Source organism: Macaca mulatta, chromosome 2 (assembly GCF_049350105.2).
Source record: "Macaca mulatta isolate MMU2019108-1 chromosome 2, T2T-MMU8v2.0, whole genome shotgun sequence".
NCBI lineage: Eukaryota > Metazoa > Chordata > Mammalia > Primates > Cercopithecidae > Macaca > Macaca mulatta.
Window position 1 is genome coordinate 148,286,278 of NC_133407.1, and position 18,163 is coordinate 148,304,440.

General features: G+C 51.7%; 1 protein-coding gene across 2 annotated transcripts in view; it reads right to left on the bottom strand.

The window, feature by feature from the left end:
• Window positions 1–7,730: 7,730 nt before the first annotated feature.
• LHFPL4 (LHFPL tetraspan subfamily member 4) overlaps window positions 7,731–18,163 on the bottom strand; it is a 52,599-nt gene continuing 42,166 nt past the window's right edge. Inside the window, exons 3-4 of one of the 2 annotated variants that reach the window (NM_001194055.1) lie at window positions 11,619–11,855; window positions 7,731–8,262 (exon numbers count right to left, since the gene is read on the bottom strand). In NM_001194055.1, the coding sequence (NP_001180984.1) occupies window positions 8,162–8,262; window positions 11,619–11,855 (338 nt within the window). In that variant the 3' untranslated portion in view covers window positions 7,731–8,161. Of the gene's footprint in view, window positions 8,263–11,197; window positions 11,856–18,163 lie in introns of those variants that run through there. The other variant, XM_077990311.1, reaches the window with a different exon arrangement.

The following is an 18,163-nucleotide window of genomic DNA, read 5'->3' on the forward strand; positions in this document are numbered from 1 at the left end:
TCCAGCATTCCAGAGCTCCGTGCTCACTCCACACCACACAGTCACCCAGAGCAGGCAGGCTCCTCTATGCTTCCAATTTCCACCACTACCTGGATACTGATGCTTCTGACCCAGATTTTTCTCTTGAGCTTCCAAATCCATATGTCAGCTGACTGCTGGACAACTCCACTAAGGCATCTCACATGCATCTTTTTTTTTTTTTTTTTTTTTTTTTTTTTGAGACGAAATCTCGCTCTGTCGCCCAGGCTTGAGTGCAGTGGCGCGATCTCCGCTCACTGCAAGCTCCGCCTCCCGGGTTCATGTCATTCTCCTGCCTCAGCCTCCTGAGTAGCTGGGACTACAGGCGCCCGCCACCACACCCGGCTAATTTTTTTTTGTATTTTTAGTAGAGACGGGGTTTCACCATGGTCTCGATCTCCTGACCTTGTGATCCGCCCGCCTCGGCCTCCCAAAGTGCTGGGATTACAGGCGTGAGCCACCGCGCCCAGCCTGCATCTTAAACTTAGCACATCTCAGACTGAACTGATCATCTTGCTCCCCTGCCATACTGGCAGATCTTTCTAGTCCCCAAGCAAAAACTTTAACCCTCTTTTTGCCAGCCTGTACGTTATTCCCACAGTCAGTCGGTTCCCTTTTACTTTCTGAAGATGGAACTTCTTACTTCTCTTAGACCCACTGTGACCTCCTTGTTTCAGGCCAGGCTTCTGATTTCTCTTTCACTGAAGTGGTCTCTGATATGGTTTGACTGTTTGTCCCCGCCGAACCTTATGTTGAAATGTCATCCCCAGTGTTGGAGGTGGGGCCTGTGGGAGGTGATTGGATCATGGGGGTGGATCCCTCATGAATGGTTTAGCGTCATCCCCTTGGTGATGAGTGAGTTCTTGCACAGTTAATTCACACACATGAGATCGGGCTGTTTAAGAGCCTGGGACTGCCCTCTTCTCTCTGTCTTGCTCCTGCCCTTGCCGTGTGACATGCTGGCTTACCTTAACCTTGCACCATGATCGTAAGCTTCCTGAGGACTCACTACAAGCAAATGCCAGCAACATGCTTCCTGTACAGCTTGCAGGGTCATGAGCCAAAATAAGTCTCTTTTCTTTATAAATTGCCCAATTTGGCCAGGTGCAGCGGCTCATGCCTGCAATCCCAGCACTTTGGGAGGCTTGAGACAGGAGGATAACTTGAGCCCGGAGGATCGCTTGAGCCCAGGAGTTTGAGACCAGCCTGGGTAACATAGCGAGACCCCGTTTCTATAAAAAATAATAATAAGGCCAGGAGTGGTGGCTCACGCCTATAATCCCAGCACTTTGGGAGGTCAAGGCGGGTGGATCACTAGGTCAAGGGATGGAGACCATTTTGGCCAACATGGCAAAACCCCATATCTACTAAAAATACAAAAATTAGCTGGACGTGGTGGCGCAGCCTGTAGTCCCAGCTACTTGGGAGACTGAGGTAGGAGAATTGCTTGAACCCGGGAGACAAAGGTTGCAGTGAGCCGAGATCATGCCACCCACTGCACTCCAGCCTGGCAACAGAGTGAGACTCCATCTAAAAAAAAAAAAAAAAAAAAAAAAAAGATAGCCAGGCATGGTGGTGCCTATGGTCCCAGCTACCTGGGAGGATGAAGTGGGAGGATTGCTTGAGCCTGGGAGTTGAGGCTACAGTGAACTGTGATCTCACCACTGCACTCCAGCCTGGGTGGCAGAGCAAGACCCTGTCTCAAAAAAATAAAAATAAATTATGCAGGCCGGGTGCAGTGGTTCATGCCTGTAATCCCAGCACTTTGGGAGGCTGAGGCAGGTGGATCACTTGAGACCAGGAGTTTGAGACCAGCCTGGCCAACATGGTGAAATCCCGTCTCTACTAAAAATACAAAAATTAGGCCGGGCGCGGTGGCTCAAGCCTGTAATCCCAGCACTTTGGGAGGCCGAGACGGGCGGATCACGAGGTCAGGAGATCGAGACCATCCTGGCTAACACGGTGAAACCCCGTCTCTACTAAAAAATACAAAAAACTAGCCGGGCAAGGTGGCGGGCACCTGTAGTCCCAGCTACTCGGGAGGCTGAGGCAGAATGGCGTGAACCTGGGAGGCGGAGCTTGTAGTGAGCCGAGATCGCGCCACTGCACTCCAGCCTGGGCGACAGAGCGGGACTCCGTCTCAAAACAACAACAACAAAAAAATACAAAAATTAGCTGGGTGTGGTGGTGCACGCCTGTAATCTCAGCTACTCAGGAGGCTGAGGCAGGAGAATCCTTTGAACCAGGGAGGCAGAGGTTGCAGTGAGCCAAGATTGCGCCACTGCACTGCAGCCTGGGTGACAGAGGGAGACTCCATCTCAAAATAAATAAATAAATAAAATAAATTATGCAGTCTCAGGTATGGCTTTATAACAATGCAAAAATTGGCTAACAGTCTACCCCTAATCCAGCCCCCTAATGCTACCACCAGAGTGCTCTTTCTAAAATGCAAATTGAGTCATTTTTCCTTCTGCTTTCAATCCTTCAGTGGTTCCCCATTGCTCTTAAGTCCAAACTCCTGTCCATGGCCCCCAAGCTTTCTCATGGTCTGGCCCTGGCCTGTCTCTCTAGACTAATCTCTGACTCCTCCCTGCCTCATACTTCACGCTTCAAACTAAGTTGCTTTCGGTCCTCCATACAGTTCTGCTGCCTACCTCAGTCTTTTTCCTCAAGCTGCCTTCTCTTTGAATGGCCTTCCTGACCCCTCCTGCCTAACTTCTCGTACTACAGCAAGACCTACTCCTACACTGCCCACGTCACCAAAAGCCATTTAAGGTGTCCCTGCCTAGGACACCCACAATACCCTGCACATAACAAGTCATGTGTTATTTTCACATGTTCATCTCCCCAGCCAGAATTATGCTTAAGACAGCATCTCTGTTTTGCTCATGTTTTTCTAGCTTAAGTGCTTAGCATACACTAAGTGCTTAAAATCTGTTGAAAGAGGACTCCATTTCCAAGTCTTCAATGTAGCTACCTGGTACTGGGCACATCACAGCATGCCAGACACTCTGCAGAGCGATGTACACACATTCCCTGGTGTGTTGCTTACAGCTTCCCTTGCGGGGAGTCACTATTGTTCTCTCTATTCAGGGGGGCTTTAGAGAGAGGCAAAGTGACTGGACTGAGCACTCTGGCTAGAGCAAACGAGGCTCCACTCTTTTCTGCCTGTGTGGACTTGGACAAGTCAAACCTGTGCTGTCAGAAGTGTGCAGAGATGACTGTATCACTCCCTCTATTCACTCCTTTCTCCTTTGTAACAGAACCCTATTTTTTTCTTTTTTTTTTTTTGAGATGGAGTCTTGCTCTGTTGCCCAGGCTGGAGTGCAATGGCACCATCCCACCTCACTGCAACCTCCGCCTCCAGGATTCAAACAATTCTACCTCAGCCTCCCGAGTATCTGGGATTACAGGCACGCACCACCATGCCTGGCTAATTTTTGTATTTTTAGTAGAGACGGGATTTCGCCATGTTGACCAGGCTGGTCTCAAACTCCTGACCTCAGGTGATCCACCCACCTCAGCCTCCGAAAATGCTGGGATTACAGGCATGAGCCACCTTGCCTAGCCAAGAACCCCTGTTTTATTTGGGCTGGCAATGTGCCGAGATAACAGACCACATGTTTTCAGCCTCCTTTACAGTTAATGTGGCCCATGTGACACAGTCCTATGGAATTTCCAGAAGTCTTCAAATGAAATGTGGACCAGGTGACTGGAGCTCCAGCAGCCACGTTGGGCCATGAGGTGTTCTTGAGGATGTAGCCAGGATTGAAAATGGCAGTGCAGGCCGGGCGCGGTGGCTCACGCCTATAATCCCCGCACTTCGGGAGGCCGAGGCGGGCGGATCACAAGGTCAGGAAATCGAGAGACCATCTTGGCTAACATGGTGAAACCCCTTCTCTACTAAAAATACAAAAACTTAGCCGGGCTTGGTGGCAGGTGCCTGTAGTCACAGCTACTCAGGGGAGGCTGAGGCAGGAGAATGGCATGAACCGGGGAGGCGGAGCTTGCAGTGAGCTGAGATCGCTCCACTGCACTCCAGCCTGGGTGACAGGGCAAGACTCCGTCTCAAAAAAAAAAAAAAAGAAAATGGCAGTGCAGAAAGATAGGAGCCTAAGTTCTGGATAACACTGAAAGCCATATCAGCCATGATCTACCCACCTCCAGGCTTTTTTTTTTTTTTTTTTTAATGTGTTGGTAAAATAAACTATCTTGTTAAGCCACAGTAGTAGGGCCCTGTTAATACCAGCCAAACCTGATCCATGGGGTAGGAATCTTACCCCTCTTGATCCCAGTGACTCAGAGAAGTGGCAGCCAGCATGGGTGATAGAAAGTGTTTCTTTATTTGAATGTCATTCCACCTGCACTGAAGCTCAAACCCAGCAGCAGCAGAAGGGGTCAGGACCAAAATAAATGTTACCAAATTAGACAATGAACAGCGAGGACACACTCAGACAGAACTTACTAATGGGGTGTAGACAACACCAAGCTATCCTAACAGCACACAGCACAGGCCCTCGGAGGCCTGCCTGTCAGAGCTCTGCGGAAGGCTCCCTTGTTCCCTGTTCAGGAAACTCCAGTCCCACCCAAAGGTTAGCCGTGAGCCAGGCAGGGGCCTGCAGAAGTTTCTGGTGCTGGGAAGATCCCAGCTTCTCCAAAGGCAGGATTTCCCTTTCTCAGTTCACACTGGAAGCTGGAGAAGGGTTATTCCCTGCATGCCCAAGCAGGACGCTCAAAAGGCCAGGGACTCTCCCCACAGCCTTATCTAAAAGTTCTCATCATCTTGGCTATCGCAGGCCTTGAAAAGGATCTTGATTCTTTGGTCCTCACCCCCTCAGGAAAGTTTTCCTCCATGGGTACCTGTCCTCAAAGCCGAAAATTTTCATAGCCCCAGTTCCCAGAAGGACTCAACTGACCAGCGCTGTGGGCCAGGGACTGAACCACCCCTAGGCTGTGGCTGCCATGGCCTCTCCTGAGTCCCCAGATCAGGCAGAGAAAATCGGGCAGTGGTAGACCCCTGATCCGGTCACAGTTGGGGGGGTACTTCTCTTGGGAGCTGAAGCCAGAAGGCTCTAGGTTGGAGCCCAAAAAGGCCCTCCTGGGGTCAGAAACAGGCACTGATCTCTTCTGCTTATCTCCTCCTGAAGGCTAAAGCCAGATTGCCTGACGATAGCAGAGGCAAACCACAAAGCCCCCTTCCCATGATGTCTTTATTGCCCCAGGAGAGCCATCAGGGCCTCACCTGGGACCCCCCACTGGAGCACCTGCCACCCACCCCATCCACATCTCTGCAGAACCCAGGGCCCCGGTCTATGGTTTGGTCCCCACTCTGACTTCTACCCCTTGCCTGTGTCACCCTGGGGTTCCCGCAGACTTCAGCCCACACAACTCTGCCTTCCTGACCCCAGACTCCCTGGTGCATCTCCCCCTGGCTCTGCCAAGATGGCAGCTGGCCAGGTGCGGTGGCATGGGAATGTTGCCAGGCTACCCCACCAGGGAACTGGCCTCCCTCTTCTCCATCCAGCGCTGACCCCCTCCTAAGTCAGCTAGACCCCCTCTGCCCTCTGAAGTGGCTTCCCTCACTCCACGCCTCCCCAAAAGGATGTGGCCTTGGCTGCCTGTGCCCCGGGCCTCCAGCCTCTGAGGGGTCAGTTCTAACCCCCTCACCAGGGCACAGGTTTGCTGGGTGTCCTTGGGGAACAAGGTGTAGCAAGGACACCTGGTAGCAGGCATCCTTGAGGGAATAAGCTCTCCCCTCACCCAGTGCCCAGACAGAAACACCCTCCTCACTGCCCCACATCCTGACTCCTTCATCCTCCTCTCCCTCCTCTGCATCCCATTCTTGCCCCCTAACCCACATCTCCATTTACCTCTTCCCCGCTCCTGAGTCCTTTTTCCGCCTTTCCGTCCATTTCCCCTCCCCGACCCCAAGCTCTCCCGCAGCCTCTCAGCTGGTCTCTCATCTCTCTGCCTCTGCCCCTGTCTCTCTCGATCTCTTCTCCTCGAGCTCTCTCTCTCTGTGCCTCTCCGTCCCCCTCGCTCCTTCTCCAATCGTCTCTCATCTCCCTGTCTCTGCACCCCTCCTCTCCGCACCCCAGTGTCTTCCCCCAGTCCCAGTCGCTTGCTCGGCCCCTCCCCTCACTCTCTCCTAGCTCTGCTCTTCCCCTCCAATGCCGGGCTTTGGTTTGCATATTTGAGGAACTCCCTCCTACCCCCACTCCCTCCCACGGGGCTCCCACACCCTCCCGCATTTAACCCGGACCCTCTGTCCCGCAGCACCCCTACCCCAGGCCGACTGGACTGCCCAGGAAGGCTCTGCGGGGGAAGGGAAGCCCAGCGCTGGGACCAGAGCACTGCGGGGAGGCGTTTGCCCAGGAGGAGTAAGTGGAGGAGTGGGGTTGGGACTTGGTAAGTTACACGTGGCAGGAACCCCCCAGGCCCCAGCATCTGATTCCAGCTGGGTCCAGAGTGGGGAGGCAGGGGACTTCTAGGGTCTTTCTTGGAAACCCTCTCAGGTCCAAGTCTTGTGGAAATGAACACAAAGTTGGCAAACACATGGCGCTCAAGTGACCTTCTCCCCTCCTCCAAGGTCCAAGGCAGCTTACCCCAGCATCCTGCAGGGCACTGCCCCTTCCCTGTGGGTCCAGGCCACGAGGAGGGGGCGCTGGACGAAGCTGGTCTGCACCGGCAACTAGTGCTGAGGGGAGCTGTCCAGGCCCCAGGGCAGGGAGGCTCCCCGGGCGAGATGGCTCTGCTGCCAGACCCATAGGGGAATGAGGGGTGTTCAAAACATACCAGGAGTCTCCCTCACCTGCTCCCTGCCAAGGGGAAGGGAGTCGCTCCCACAGTGGGAGGAGGGGGGAGAAACTTCTCACCTGCCCCCCTAACACACACACACTCTCACACGCGCACACACGCACACACATTTCACTCATACACATACACTCATGCCTCGGCTCCAAGCACTGCCCACAGGTGCAGACCCTGGGCATATCGCAAGGCGAGAGGTGGGCCAGGAGGACAAAGAGGCTGGGACAGGATAACAAGGCCTAGGAGAGGGGACAGGGGTACCCTGTTCAGAGATGACCTGCAAGTTCAAGTTATGCAGAAAAGTATCAAAGAGACAAGACAGTCTCTGCCCTTGGTAGATGCCTGGGGTGTGGAGGGCATGAGAAGGGGCAGAAGGGGTAATGCATCCCCCAACTCCCCACCTCTGGGGTTCCCTCCATACCCCCCAACCCTGACAACAGGGCCAAGAAGTCTGTGCTGTACAAAACAGGCCAGGGTCAAGGGTCCAGTCATTGGTGAGACATCCCAGCAGAGAAGAGGCCTGGGCAAAACAGGCCAAGGTCAAGGGCTCAGTCGTCGGTGAGATGTTCCAGCAGAAAGGAAGAGGAGGCCAGGCCAGCCCGGGCTGAGCAGCTTCTAAGTTCCAACTGCCGAGGCCACTTGCCCCCTCCAGCTGCCTCCAGAGCCTGAAGGTCTTTTCTGACTCTGGGCTGATCAGGGAACCGGTCTGCAGCTGACAGCAAGGCCCTGTGCGGTCCCTCGGTGCAGCTCTCCCTCTTCGTGAGCTGGAAGCAGGCTGGAATGGGGCAGAGGAGGTCCCAGGGGAGACTGGTGGCACCTGGAGCTTTGTGGCAGATGTGGTGGAACCAACATCAGCCAAAAAAAAAAAAAAAAAGTAGGAAAGAGTCCAGCCCACCCTGGGGCAGTATCTAGAATAAATTTCTTGAGGAGGCAGGGACCAGAAGAGGTGTGGATACAGCCAGGCGGCAGCCCTCCAGACTGAGGGGGCCTGGGGAGCTGGAACTATAGCTCTGCTCTCCCTGGGGATCTGCAGGGACCTCCAGGCCAGTCTAGAGAGGAGAGGAGAAGCCCAAGGGCCTGGGTGGATGCAGGCTCCCTTAGGTCAAATTTAGGGAGGAGCAAGAATTAGACCCTCCGAAGGTCTGGAGGGCCTCTCCTCTCCCCCAGGCCACATCCAGGCTTTCCTCTCCTCAAAGCCTGGAGCTCGCAGGGTAGTCAGTGAGAAGTGAGTCTGAGATCAGGGTCTTCCCTCAGAGCTTGAATGGAGTGACGAGAGGGCAGGAGGCAGGACAAGCTGAGGTCAGGCCAATTCCTGGACTGTGATCCTGGCCTTTCAGGGTCCCTGTGAGTGAGCCACGGGGCAGGGAAGGACTCCCCATCCAGAGACATCACCCCCGGGCCGCAACACGGAGCTTACTGTAGAGCCCACAAAATCTAAGAGAGAGAGAGAGGGAGAGAGAATTAGAGAAATCAGAGGCTGCCTGGGCATTCGGGCTTTCCTTACACATTCCCTAGGGCAAAAGTGAGCAGAGGGGCCGGGCGCAGTGGTTCACGCCTGTAATCCCAGCACTTTGGGAGGCTGAGGCGGGTGGATCACTTGAGGTCAGGAGTTCAAGACCAGCCTGATCAACACGGCAAAACCCTGTCTCTACCAAAAATAGAAAAAATTAGCCGGGCATAGTGGTGCATGCCTGTAATTCCAGCTACTAGGGAGGCTGAGGCAGGAGAATCGCTTGAACCCAGGAGGCAGAGATTGCAGTGAGCCAAAATTGCACCACTGCACTCCAGCTTGGGCAAAAAGTGTGAAACTCCATCTCAAAAACAAATAAACAAACAAACTAAAAAATATCAGAGGGGCCAACTGTACAAGGGCTGAAATCCCAGCCTCACCTGACCAGCAGGATGGCCATGAGCAAGCCATTTAATGTCTCTGAGCCCCGATTTTCTCATCTGCAAAATGAGGATCATAGCCTACCTCACAGGGTAATTCCGAAGGGTCAAAAAGAGACAAATAATGACAGCCAAGGACTTGGCAGTGTTTGGTCATAGAATATGCTGGAAATGGAAGCTATTTATTTATTTATTTTTTCTTTGGTTCCAGAGGTCTTCTTTTTAAAAAAAAATATATATTTCCTTTTAATAGCAACTGGGTTTTGTTACATCGCCCAGGCTGGGCTTGAACTTGTGGGCTCAAGCGATCCTCCTGCCTCGGCCTGTAGCTGGGACCACAGGTGCGCGCCATGGCTCTTGGCTCGGAGGTCTTTGGGTTAAAACTGAAGTGGGAGGCTCACTCATCTTGAACTCCCAGTGAGGGATAGAGGTTCCCTGGACACTGAAGGGAGGAAAAGTGGGGCTCCTTTACATCGATTTTTAACACTAAGTTGTTAAGGGGCTTTGGGAAGGGAGGAGAGGGACACTGAGGGGGCCCACTTCACGTCAGTCACATCCTCACACCCCTTCTTGATAAAGGCCAGATCTCAGTCTTAGTCTTGCACTTCTAGAAGCTGCCGCCAGAGGGCAGGCCTTGACTTCACACCAAGACCACAGAAATCCCGGGGTCTGAGGGACTGCGTCAGTTATTTAGAACCTGCCTCTGAATACAGGTTAGCAGGTCAGCTTCCCAGGAGAGCTCCCAAAGCCATGCAGGAAATCTCTGGCCTCAGCAGGTTGAGACAGACAGCGTGACAAGGGGGAGAAGCTTGGGCTTTGCACTTGGACTTGGGTTCAGATTCTGCCTTCACCACTTAAGTGACTTTGGGCAAGTTACTGGAGCTCTGGAATTCTCTAAACGTGGCCTTTTTTCTTTATTGTATTTTAATGCCACTTGATGTATATGAAAGTTTATATGCAATACACTAATTATAAAGCATACAATGTGCCAGGTAAGGTGGCTCACACCTGTAATCTCAGCACTTTGGGAGGCCAAGGCGGAAGGATTGCTTGAAGCCAGGAGTTCAAGACCAGCCTGGGCAACATGGGGAAACCTCGTCTCTACAAAAAATACAAAAATTAGTCAGGCGTGATGGCGCATGCCTGTAGTCCCAGCCACTCAGGAGGCTGAGGCAGGAGAATTGCTTAAGCCCAGGAGTTTGAGGCTGCAGTGAACTATGATTACACCACTGCACTCCAGCCTGAGCAACAGAGTGAGACCCCCCTCCCCCAATCTCTTAAAAAAAATACAATAGTAAGCACTGATGAGCTCACCATTCAATAACTATAACTCAGCCAGGTGTGGTGGCTCATGCCTATAATCTCAACACTTTGGGAGGCTGAGGCAGGCAGATCACTTGAGGCCAGGAGTTCGAGACCAGCCTGGCCAACATGGTGAAACCCCATCTCTACTAAAAATACAACAGTTAGCCAGGTATGGTGGCAGGTGCCTGTAATCCCAGGTACTCAAGAGCAAGAGGCTGAGGCACGAGGATCACTTGAACCCGGGAGCTGGAGGTTGTAGCGAGCCCAAGACTCTGTCTCAAGACAAAAAAAAAAGAAAAAAAAAGGACTCTAACTCTACCAGTAATTTGCATATACCTCCATGCTCCATCTCATATACTTCACTTCCTCCCCTTCCATCATAACCACAGATGACCGTCATCCTACCTTTCATATTTATTATTTCTTTGCTTTTTTAAGAAAAATACTGCCACAGCCGGGCGCGGTGGCTCACTCCTGTAATCCCAGCATTTTGCGAGGCTGAAGTGGGCAGATCATGAGGTCAGAAGATGGAGACCACCCTGGCTAACACAATGAAACCCCATCTCTACTAAAAATACAGAAAATTAGCCGGGCATGGTGGTGGGCGCCTGTAGTCCCAGCTACTCGGGAGGCTGAGGCAGGAGAATGGCGTGAACCTGGGAGGCAGAGCTTGCAGTGAGCTGAGATCGTGCCACTGCACTCCAGCCTGGGTGACAGAGTGAGACTTCGTCTCAAAAAAAAAAAAAAAATACTGCCACAAGTACATGTGTGTTTAAACAATACATTGCTTAGTTTTGCTTAGTTTCGAGCTCAATAAATATATCACTCTGTCATCTTCTGGAACTTGTTTTTATTTCCCCTCTCTCAATATTATATTGCTGAGATACGTCCACTGTGGTACATATAACTGAAGTGTGACATTTTCACAGCTGTGAGCTGCTCTGTGATGTGAGCATGCCACATGTATTTATCCGGCCTCCTGTCCATGGCCATTCGACTGTATATAGTTGTTTGCTACAGTGAAGCTGCAGCCACCAGCGCCTTTGCATGCTTCTCATGGGTTTGTACCCGAGGTGGGTTTGCTGGGTCATAGGCAAATGATCAGATCTGAGGGAGAACATCAAATCATTTTAAAGGTGGTTGTACTGTCAGTCGGGTTTCTTTTTTTCTTTTCTTTCTTTCTTTTCTTTCTTTTTTTTTTTCCGAGATAGCCTCTCTCTCTGTCATCCAGGCTGGAGTGCAGTGGCACAATCACAGCTCACTGCAGCCTCAACCTTCTCAGGCTCAGGTCATCCTCCCATCTCAGCCTCCTGAGTAGCTGGGACCACAGGTGCTCGCCACCACACCCAGCTAGTGTTTTGTATTTTTTTAGGGAGGGGATTTCACCATGTTGGCCAGGCTGCTCTTGAACTCCTGGGCTCAAGCGATCTACCTGCCTTGGCTTCCCGAAGTGCTGGGATTACACGTGTGAGCCACCACGCCCAGCCAGGGTTTCCAATTCATGCAACCCTTTTACTCCTTTTATTTGAAATTATCCTGCCTCCCAGGAGCAGGCCTGGCTCCTGCCACTGCCCCCCAGCCCACAGCACACTCGCCTTTGTTCTCTGGCTTGAGCTCCTCCTGCAGCAGGTCTGTTTGCCGGTTGCCCAGCACAAAGGCGAGGAAGGAGAGGATGAGGGCGTTGAGGATGCCGATGATGGCCAGGATGTATGCCCAGCGCACTGAACAGTCCCCCAGGGAGTACTTCCCTGTCTTGGCCCCGCACATGTCCCGGATGGTTTCGGCGTCCCAGCCATCAGGAAAGATCATGCAGCCCAGGACGAGGCACAGAGCTGAGGGGCAGAGCACCGGGCCCACCACCACGGTCAGGAAGGAAGAGAAAAGATCATTACTCCCTAGTGTCTGCAGTCCGGGCCCCACCCTATTGCGGGCAAGTCAATCCAACCACATGCTTGTTACCCACTTCCAGAGAGGGAGAGAGGGCAGGGGCAGGGAAAAGAGAGAGAGAGAAAGAGGTCTAGGACGGGTAGCAGAAACTTTCTGGAACCTGCAATGCCCTCTCCCTTCCCCATCAGATGAACTCCAGGAAGCCTTCTGGGAATATGAGAACATAACCACCCACAGCCACCTCCTTCAACTTCCCCTAGCATCGGGACCAACTCCCTCTCCCATCTCTCCCATCCTCATTATTATATATTTATTTATTTATTTATTTATTTATTTATTTTTTGAGGCAGAGTCTCGCTCTGTTGCCCAGGCTAGAGTGCAATGGCGCGATCTCTGCTTACTGTAACCTCCACCTCCCAGCTCAAGCAATTCTGCCTCAGCCTCCTAAGTAGCTGAGACTACAGATGCCTCCCACCATGCCCGGCTCATTTTTATATTTTTAGTAGAGATGAGGTTTCACCATGTTGGCCAGTCTGGTCTCGAACTCCTGACCTCAAGTGATCTGCCACCTCAGCCTCCCAGCGTGTTGGGGTTATAGGAGTGAGCCACCATGCCTGCCCTCATTGTTATTTTTAAAATTCTTGTCCTTCACTCATCAAATGTTTATTGGGCACCGTTTTCCTTTTATTCACGATGCTGGAATACACTTTCATTCACGCAGTTGAGCACTTTGCTAAGAGCACAGACTATGAAGTGCCAATGATAGGACTTAGCCTAGTTCTTCCCCTAGCTTGGCTGTATGACCTTGGGGGATGCCACTGAACCTAGAACAGGCCTGTGTCAGTCAATACCACTGTACTTACCTCACAGGGTGATTAGGAGGATTAAATGAAGTAATGCGTGTAAGACACTTAGCACAGTGCCAGGCACTCAGGTAGCATTTATCCAGGGCCTGCCATATGCCAGGCACTAGACCAGGCCTAGGGGGTAGGGAGACTTGGATTTTAGCTTCATGGAGCTTGCAACGTACTGTGGGGAGAGGTACGTAATAGCAAAGCGATTAAGAAGGCTGGGTCTCAAATCCTGGCTCATCTATTTTCTAGATGTGCCACACTGAGCAAGTTCCTTCACCTTTAAGCCTCAGTTTCCTCATATGTACAATGGGAATAATGATGGCATCCTCAAATGGTTGTAAAGATTATGAAAGGCAGCAAAATGTAAAGTATCTGGCACAGTAAGTTCTGGGTAAATCTTGGCTGTTATCAAAACCAGCTATGACGCCCAAAGTAATAATTACACAAATAAGAAAGTAATGTGGAGAGTTGGTTTCAGGTGAGGGGGACAAAGGCAAAGAGGAAGAGAAGGGGCAGGCTCAGAAGGGCCTTGGCAATGGTTCCCTAGCTAGCATCCACCTGCTTTGGATTTAGCAACCCACCTGTCCCAGTCCCAGCCCAGGTGGGCCCTTGGCCAGCACTTAGCCTAGTGGATGAGACCCACGCCTGAGCTAATGAGCACATTGAGTTCCTCTGGTAACACTGACTGGCTTGGAGAGTGGCAGCTGCTGCGTCACAGGGCAGTCAGAACCCCCAGATTCAGCAGGCCACTGTGAAGATGGGGTCTTCCCCTCCACCAGCTTTGTGGCCCTCGTACTGCCAGTCCTGCCAGCATTTGGGTTACTGTGTCTGAGACCCAAAGGTTCCATAGAGCTCTGTTTGGAACCGTGGGGACCCTGAGTCTGCACCAGGCCCACGGAATGCTTAGCCTGGGTTTTAGATGACAGCGATGCAAAGTGGGGGTAATGGTCAGCTCTGCCCACTGTCCACCTGGCCCATATAGTCCCCCGGGTGGGAAGGGGCCCTTGGCTGTGCCAGCTCCCTCCCACATCGACTGTGGAGGGAATGCTCCCAGGCTCCAGCCTCTTCTGGCTTCCAACGGAGTGGGCCCTCGTCCCCATCGTGGCACTGCCAGATTCCAGCCAATCCTCCCCCTCTCCCCAACACGTGCTCCTCTTCCAGATGCAGGCTCCCCCCACAATACTGTGGTCGAACAGGCACTGCAGCAGGGCTCCTCCCCACACCAGTGCTCCTCCTCCAAATCAATTATCCAGTCCAGTGGAACTCATCACCTAAGGGCTGGGAAAAGAGTTCCAGCCAAGGGGAATGGCAAAAGCAAAGCCCTGTGATGGGAACAAGTTGGATGAGTTAACCAACTAGCAACTTTGAACAGGCCAGAGTTCAGGAGAAAGCCAGGGCTGGACATGCAAATTTGGGAACTGTGGGCACTTGTAGGTACTTAAATCCCGAGGACTGGACGTGGTGGAAACCGAACAGAAGGCTTAGGACTGAGCCCTGGTGCTCCAGCATTAACAGGGCAGGAGGAGGAAGAGGGGCCTGTGGAGAAGGCCTGGCCATCATCTCTCCACATAGCGCTGCACTTTGCCAGACCCTCCGGGACCCTATCTGAAAGGAAAGGAGGGTCAAACACCAAGGAAGGGAATGGGGCAGGGCGAGGAGTGGTCTCAGCCCCAGTCCTTCCCCCGCCCTCGGAGTCCCCAGGGCCCTTTCCCAGGCTGGTGCGCTCCTGCCTCCCTATTCCCGGGCTCTAAATCTCCAGCAAGAGGCAGGAGTGGGAAAGAGTCAGAAGAGGTGGCAAACCCACACCGTCCCTTCGCCTCCTCTCTGACCGTCCACTCCCAAGGTGCCAGAGGCGCGGGTCCCGCAGCAGTCGGTGGCTCCCGCCGGGAGCATCCTCGTCTCCATGGAAACCGCGTCTGCATCCTGGCGCTTCCAGCCGCGCCGCGCAGGCTCCTGCGGGCGGTCTTCCTCCCCTCCGCAACCTGAGCACTGAGGCCTCGGGGAGGTTTTCTTCCTTTTGCTTTGCGCCTGCACCTTCTTTCTGCCTGTCTCTCTCTTTCGTTCTGTGTCTCCATTCCTTTCTCTTCTCCGCCCTTTTCATCTTTCTTCGCATTCCTCTCTCTCTCTCTCTGGCTTGTCTACTTTGAGCTCAAGTCTCAGTCTGGACCCCCGCCCCGCCCGCTTTCCCCTTTATTTAGATCTCTCAGCATTTAACATTCATTGAACTCCCTCCTCCTCTCTATTTCTTTTCTCCCTTTTCTCCGTTCTCTATATCTATCCCCTCACCTTATCCTCTCTTTTTGCCTCTCGCCTCATAGATCCCACAAACACATTCCTGCATGCCCACTATGTGCCAAGCACTGTGCAGTGTGCCGGGGACAGCAGGCTTGGTGTCTGTCTTCAGGGTGGAGGCATGTGGGGAGGAATACAGCCAACAAGTCAACACACAAAAAGAAAAGTTACACATGTCAAGGTGTGCTTCAAAGGAAAAAGACTAGCAGCTGCCACCCACAATAACAGGGGTACTCAGAGATGGCTGGGGCACTCACACTGCAGGGTTTCAGATGGTCACTGTGGGGCCCCAGAGGCCACTCTGGGAATGCGAATATCAGAAGTCAAACAAATGAAAAGCCAATTAGATGGGTTTCCTTGCACCTGGGGGAAAGATAGAAAGGGACCAGTAGAGATAGCCTAGACCAGGAAAGTGCCCAAGAAGGCCAATCATCAGGAGATAGAATGACTGCAGATAAGGCAGGGTTCAGCCTTCCCATTTGCTGGATGAGGAAACTGAGACCGAGGCTTTTGGATTCCAAGCTTAAGTCTCTTTTGGAATAATGAGCTGGCTGAAGAGCCAGCTGCTGCTAGGCACATACACAGGTGTAGGATGGCACAAGGTTTCTCAGCCTCAATACTTTTGACATTCAAGCTAGATGATTCTTCACGGTAGGGGCCAACCAACGCATTGTGGGATGCTTAGCTTCGTCCCTGGCCTCTACCCACCAGATGCCAGGGGTACCACCAACCCCAGTCATACTGATTAAAATATGTCAGTTGGGCATGGGTGGCTCATGCCTGTAGTCCAGCACTTTGGGGCAACATGGTGAAAATCTTTATCTACAAAAAAATACAAAAATTAGCTGGGCATGGTGGCATGCACTTGTAGTCCCAACTCCTCAGGAGGCTGAGGTGGGAGCCGGAAGATCAAGGCTGCAGTGAGCCAAGATTGCACCACTGCACTACAGCCTAGGTAACAGAGTGAGACACGGTCTTAAAAAAAAAAAGTCCCCAGTGTAGGGGATTATCCCTGACTCAAAACCACTGGTGTAGGGGCAGAGGCTCTAGGATGGGGTATCTCTATCCAGCTACCCCACAGTCCTACTGACTTTCTCTGCTCTGAGCAGCCAGGAGGTGTTATGACAAAATTAAGATGAACAATATTAATATTTGTAATATTGTAATAATATTGTTAAAAATAGTGTTGAGTGACCGGGCGCGATGGCTCATGCCTGTAATCCCAGCACTCTGGGAGGCCAAGGCAGGTAGATCACCTGAGGTCAGGAGTTCGAGACCAGCCTGGTCAACATGGTGAAACCCCATCTCTACCAAAAATACAAAAATTAGCTGGATGTGGTGGCGCATGCCTGTAATCCCAGCTACTCAGGAGGCTGAGGCAGGAGAATTGCTTGAATCCAGGAGGCGGAGGTTGCAGTGAGCCAAGATTGCACCACTGCACTCCAGCCTGGGTGACAGAGCAAGACTCCCTCTCAAAAATAAATAAATAAATAAATAAATAAATAAATAAATAAAGTGTTGAGTGCTTAACTACGTGCCAGGGTGCTAAGCTCCTGACATTCATTATCTCATTTAATCCTATTATTAATTTTAAAAATTCGGCCAGGCGTGGTGGCTCATGCCTGTAATTCCAGCACTTTGGGAGGCCAAGGTGGGCGGATCACGAGGTCAGGAGATCGAGACCATCCTGGCTAACACAGTGAAACCCCATCTCTACTAAAAATACAAAAAAAATTAGCCAGGCATGGTGGTGGACGCCTGTAGTCCCAGGTACTCGGGAGGCTGAGGAAGGAGAATGCTGTGAACCCGGGAGGTGGAGCTTGCAGTGAGCCGAGATCGCACCACTGCACTCCAGCCTGGGCGACAGAGCAAGACTCTGTCTCAAAAAAAAAAAAAAAAATACATGAGGTAGGAAAAAATACCACCCTCATTATACGTATGAGGAAACTGAGGCTCAGAGGCACCAACTGTCTTCTCCAAGTGTCACATAGCTGGTAAGTGACACCAAGTGTCACATAGCTGGTGAATGGGGGAATCTGTATTCAAGCACAGATAGTTCCTTACTGCATGTTTTTCTTTGAATAAACTCACTTTTTAACTTAGATACATTTACTTAAAAAGTAAATTTAAATTACTTTCAAAGAAAAGGAAACCAGGATCATTTGCCATAAATAGAAAAACACTGTAAATATAGGTGTAATGAAATCAAAACAATGTTCTTAGAATCTAGCTAGATACTTTTGCCTGCTGAGCGCTCTGAGCCTGAGGGCTGATTTCTCTTTGTTTAAAAGACCTATTAGTAAGTGTGAGAGGAGTTAAAGACACATTAGCTCCAAACTGAAACTTTCTCCTTAAAGTTATGGAAGAAATTGGGCCGGGCGCGGTGGCTCAAGCCTGTAATCCCAGCACTTTGGGAGGCCGAGGCGGGCGGATCACAAGGTCAGGAGATCGAGACCACAGTGAAACCCCGTCTCTACTAAAAATACAAAAAAAAAAAAATTAGCCGGGCGCGGTGGCGGGCGCCTGTAGTCCCAGCTACTCAGGAGGCTGAGGCAGGAGAATGGCGGGAACCCAGGAGGCGGAGCTTGCAGTGAGCCGAGATCGCGCCACTGCACTCCAGCCTGGGCAACAGCGTGAGACTCCGTCTCAAAAAAAAAAAAAAAAAAAAAAGAAATTGGAAATGGAACCATGTGCTTGCCACTGACTGCCCGGTGCATCTTGCATGTGTCCTGTGTTTGGGAAACACATCCGCTTTGTCCTGCCTCCACAGGAGGCTCGGCTCCATCCTTTACTTGGCGATTTTAGGCAGTCAGTTTCCCCCTCTGGGCCTCAGTTTCTTCCCCTATGGAATGAGGATCATGGCATTTGCCCAACCCATTTCAGAGCTTCTGTGAAATCAAATGAGAGGTGAGAAGTGGCGCGGCACTTTGGTAAGGGTGGAGTGTGAGCAGGTCGTGGTGACTCTTGGCAGAATGGGAAAAAAGTCCTGAACAAAGGGCTTTTTCTAGATATTCAAAAAATGTTAACAATGGCTGCCTCGGGAAGGAGGTAAGTTTATTTTTTTTGCAATTTAACCATGACAGAAACAAATAGCTTGCTACAATTTC